Genomic DNA, 1,191 nt, shown 5'->3' with positions numbered 1-1,191 from the left:
TCTTGGAGTTTTTCCGGAATTTTTTTTTAGTTTGGGGTAGTTTTTTCTTAAAACATTTATTAGCGAAACTCAAGACAATAACACAAGACCTCAAGAAACTCCGAGACTAATGGCAAACCCATGTACCTAAAAAATAGCAAATGTGGGGAGTTTGGATGTCAATTTTCCTAAGAAATAAAAGATGCTTTCTGAAGCCCGTCAAATATAAATACACTTGAAGATTTCCAATCTTTACATCTCATTCAAAATCCTTATCACCAGACTAACTAACAGTAGTTAAAATAAACATGTCCTCCTCATCAGATATCGAAAAGGAAGTTGAAGTTGCCAAAGTTGACCTTGATGACTCTTTATCAGGAATCTCCGAAGAACACAAGGCATACCTTGTTGCCAAACATGGAACCAGTGACTTAGTTCCATTACCATCAATGGATGACAATGATCCACTTAATTGGTCAAACGGGATTAAACATTTACAATTGGGAATGGTAGCTTTCCATGGTTTCTTAGGTACCTTTTATGCTTCTGGTTTAGTGCCTTCTTTTGGTAGATTATCTGAAAATTTAGGTATGGAAACTCACACAGTTTCATATTTAGTTAGTGCTCAAATTATTGTCTTAGGTTCTTTCCCTATGATCTGGGTTCCTTTGATGAATAAATATGGTAAGAGAAAGTTGTTAATTCTTTCCTCCCTCGGATCCATGTCTTTCAATCTTGGTGCAGTTTTCAGTACTACTTATGGTGCACTTATGGCTATGAGAATTATGCAAGCAGTTTTTACTTCTGCTGGTTTAGCTGTTGGTGGTGCTGTTGTTCATGAAACTACTTTTGCTCATCAAAGAGGTTCCAGATCTGGTGTTTGGGCCTTATTGGTTAACTTGGGTACCATGTTGGGTGCCGTCTTTATGGGATTGGTTGCAGAACGTCACGATGTTAAATATGTGTTCCTTGTTTTTACATGTATAGATGCATTCATGGTGCTTTGTTATCTTGCATTAGGAAGGGAAACTCTTTACAATTATGAGGATGCTTCCAAGAATGAACCAAACACTTATAAACAATTGACCCAATTCCGTGCAATTATGCCAGAACGTAAGGTCAATATCCCAACTATCATTGGTCCTTTAAAATATTTCGGTAATTGGAGAATTATGATTTCTGCTTTAGCTTATGGTGTTTGTTTCATGCATG

General features: G+C 36.7%; 1 protein-coding gene across 1 annotated transcript; it reads left to right on the top strand. All coding sequences in view use genetic code 12, as the record gives it.

The window, feature by feature from the left end:
* Positions 1–287: 287 nt before the first annotated feature.
* J8A68_006150 (uncharacterized protein) lies at positions 288–1,191 on the top strand (the record flags this gene model as incomplete). The annotated part of the gene is made up of 1 exon (XM_049410290.1): positions 288–1,191. A coding segment is annotated over one exon (904 nt), but the record flags the coding sequence as incomplete, so codon positions are not given.

The sequence above is a fragment of the Hemisphaericaspora subhashii genome (assembly GCF_019202705.1).
Source record: "Hemisphaericaspora subhashii strain CBS 10753 chromosome Unknown scaffold220, whole genome shotgun sequence".
In the NCBI taxonomy this organism is placed as follows: domain Eukaryota; kingdom Fungi; phylum Ascomycota; class Pichiomycetes; order Serinales; family Debaryomycetaceae; genus Hemisphaericaspora; species Hemisphaericaspora subhashii.
The sequence above is the reverse complement of the archived record's forward strand: the minus strand, read 5'-3'. Positions and strand labels throughout refer to the sequence as shown.